General features: G+C 53.2%; 1 protein-coding gene across 1 annotated transcript; it reads right to left on the bottom strand.

Annotated features, from left to right (window-relative positions):
- Positions 1-15: 15 nt before the first annotated feature.
- Positions 16-735, bottom strand: LOC123177941 (serine/threonine-protein kinase Nek3-like; the record flags this gene model as incomplete). Its single annotated transcript, XM_044591353.1, has 3 exons — positions 408-735; positions 254-320; positions 16-150 (listed from the first exon to the last, which is right to left on the bottom strand). Coding segments are annotated over exons 1-3 (288 nt in total), but the record flags the coding sequence as incomplete, so codon positions are not given.
- Between the last annotated feature and the right edge of the window lie 206 nt (positions 736-941).

Here is a 941-nt window from a genome sequence, read left to right as displayed (position 1 = left end):
TTTTTTTCTTTTTGAAATTTTCAGTAGGAACATTGAAACGTTGCAAGATAAGATCATAAGAGAAGAGGGGAGGACCATTCTTACCTTCTCCACCCAAGAATCTTTGTATTCCATGATGTAAGGGCTCCTTACTTTTGCGATGAGCTCCATCTGCATGAACAAAATGCCGAATTTCATCCAAAGGTCAAACAAACCATGCATCTAAGTTGAATGCTAACATGTGACATGGCACAAAATAGGGAATGAAAGAGACCTCTTGGTGCGCGGATCGCCGGCACCTGACGGTCTGACGGGCGACCTGGGTCTTCTTCAAGACATACCTGAAACAAGGCATACTTGATATTCAGAGATGGTCCAGGGATTGTGGAGAGCAAGCAAGGGTGGAATTGCAATGGAGTTGCACCAACCTCTTCCTCTCAACATTGTGCCTCACCAGGAGCGCAGAGCCAAAGGAGCCCTTCCCAATCTGCTCCAGCACCTCGTATTGATCCATCTTCTTCTTCTTCTTCCCTAATCTGATTCAGCCCAAATAGCTTCTTCCCTGCCAAGAATCAAACGGCCCTGCTCGAGGGGAGTTCACCTGCATGGGTGGACGCAGCGGCGCGAGGCGAGCACAGGAGGAGTGTTCTGCGCGCCCCCGGAATCGGCCGGCCTAGATGGCGGCGACGGAGAGAGAGTTGGGTGAGTGGGAGGGGCGGATCTGGCCGCCGGCTGAGCCATCTCTCTCTCTCTCTTTCTCTCTCTCTCTCTCTCTCGTCCTTGGGTGCGGGTGTGGGGAGAGGGCGGCGGCGGTTGGGTGGCGCCTGCGGAGGAGTGTGTCATGACCCAAGGGGGAGGAGGGGAGAAGGGGATGAGATCTGATCGGAGAGGAGAAAGCAGGGATGAGGAGGGAGCTTGGCGAAGGGGAAAGGAGATTCAATATTCATTCTTGCTCCCCACGC

Source organism: Triticum aestivum, unplaced genomic scaffold, assembly GCF_018294505.1.
Source record: "Triticum aestivum cultivar Chinese Spring unplaced genomic scaffold, IWGSC CS RefSeq v2.1 scaffold159501, whole genome shotgun sequence".
Classification (NCBI taxonomy): Eukaryota; Viridiplantae; Streptophyta; class Magnoliopsida; order Poales; family Poaceae; genus Triticum; species Triticum aestivum.
This window is presented reverse-complemented; position numbering and strand designations above follow the sequence as displayed.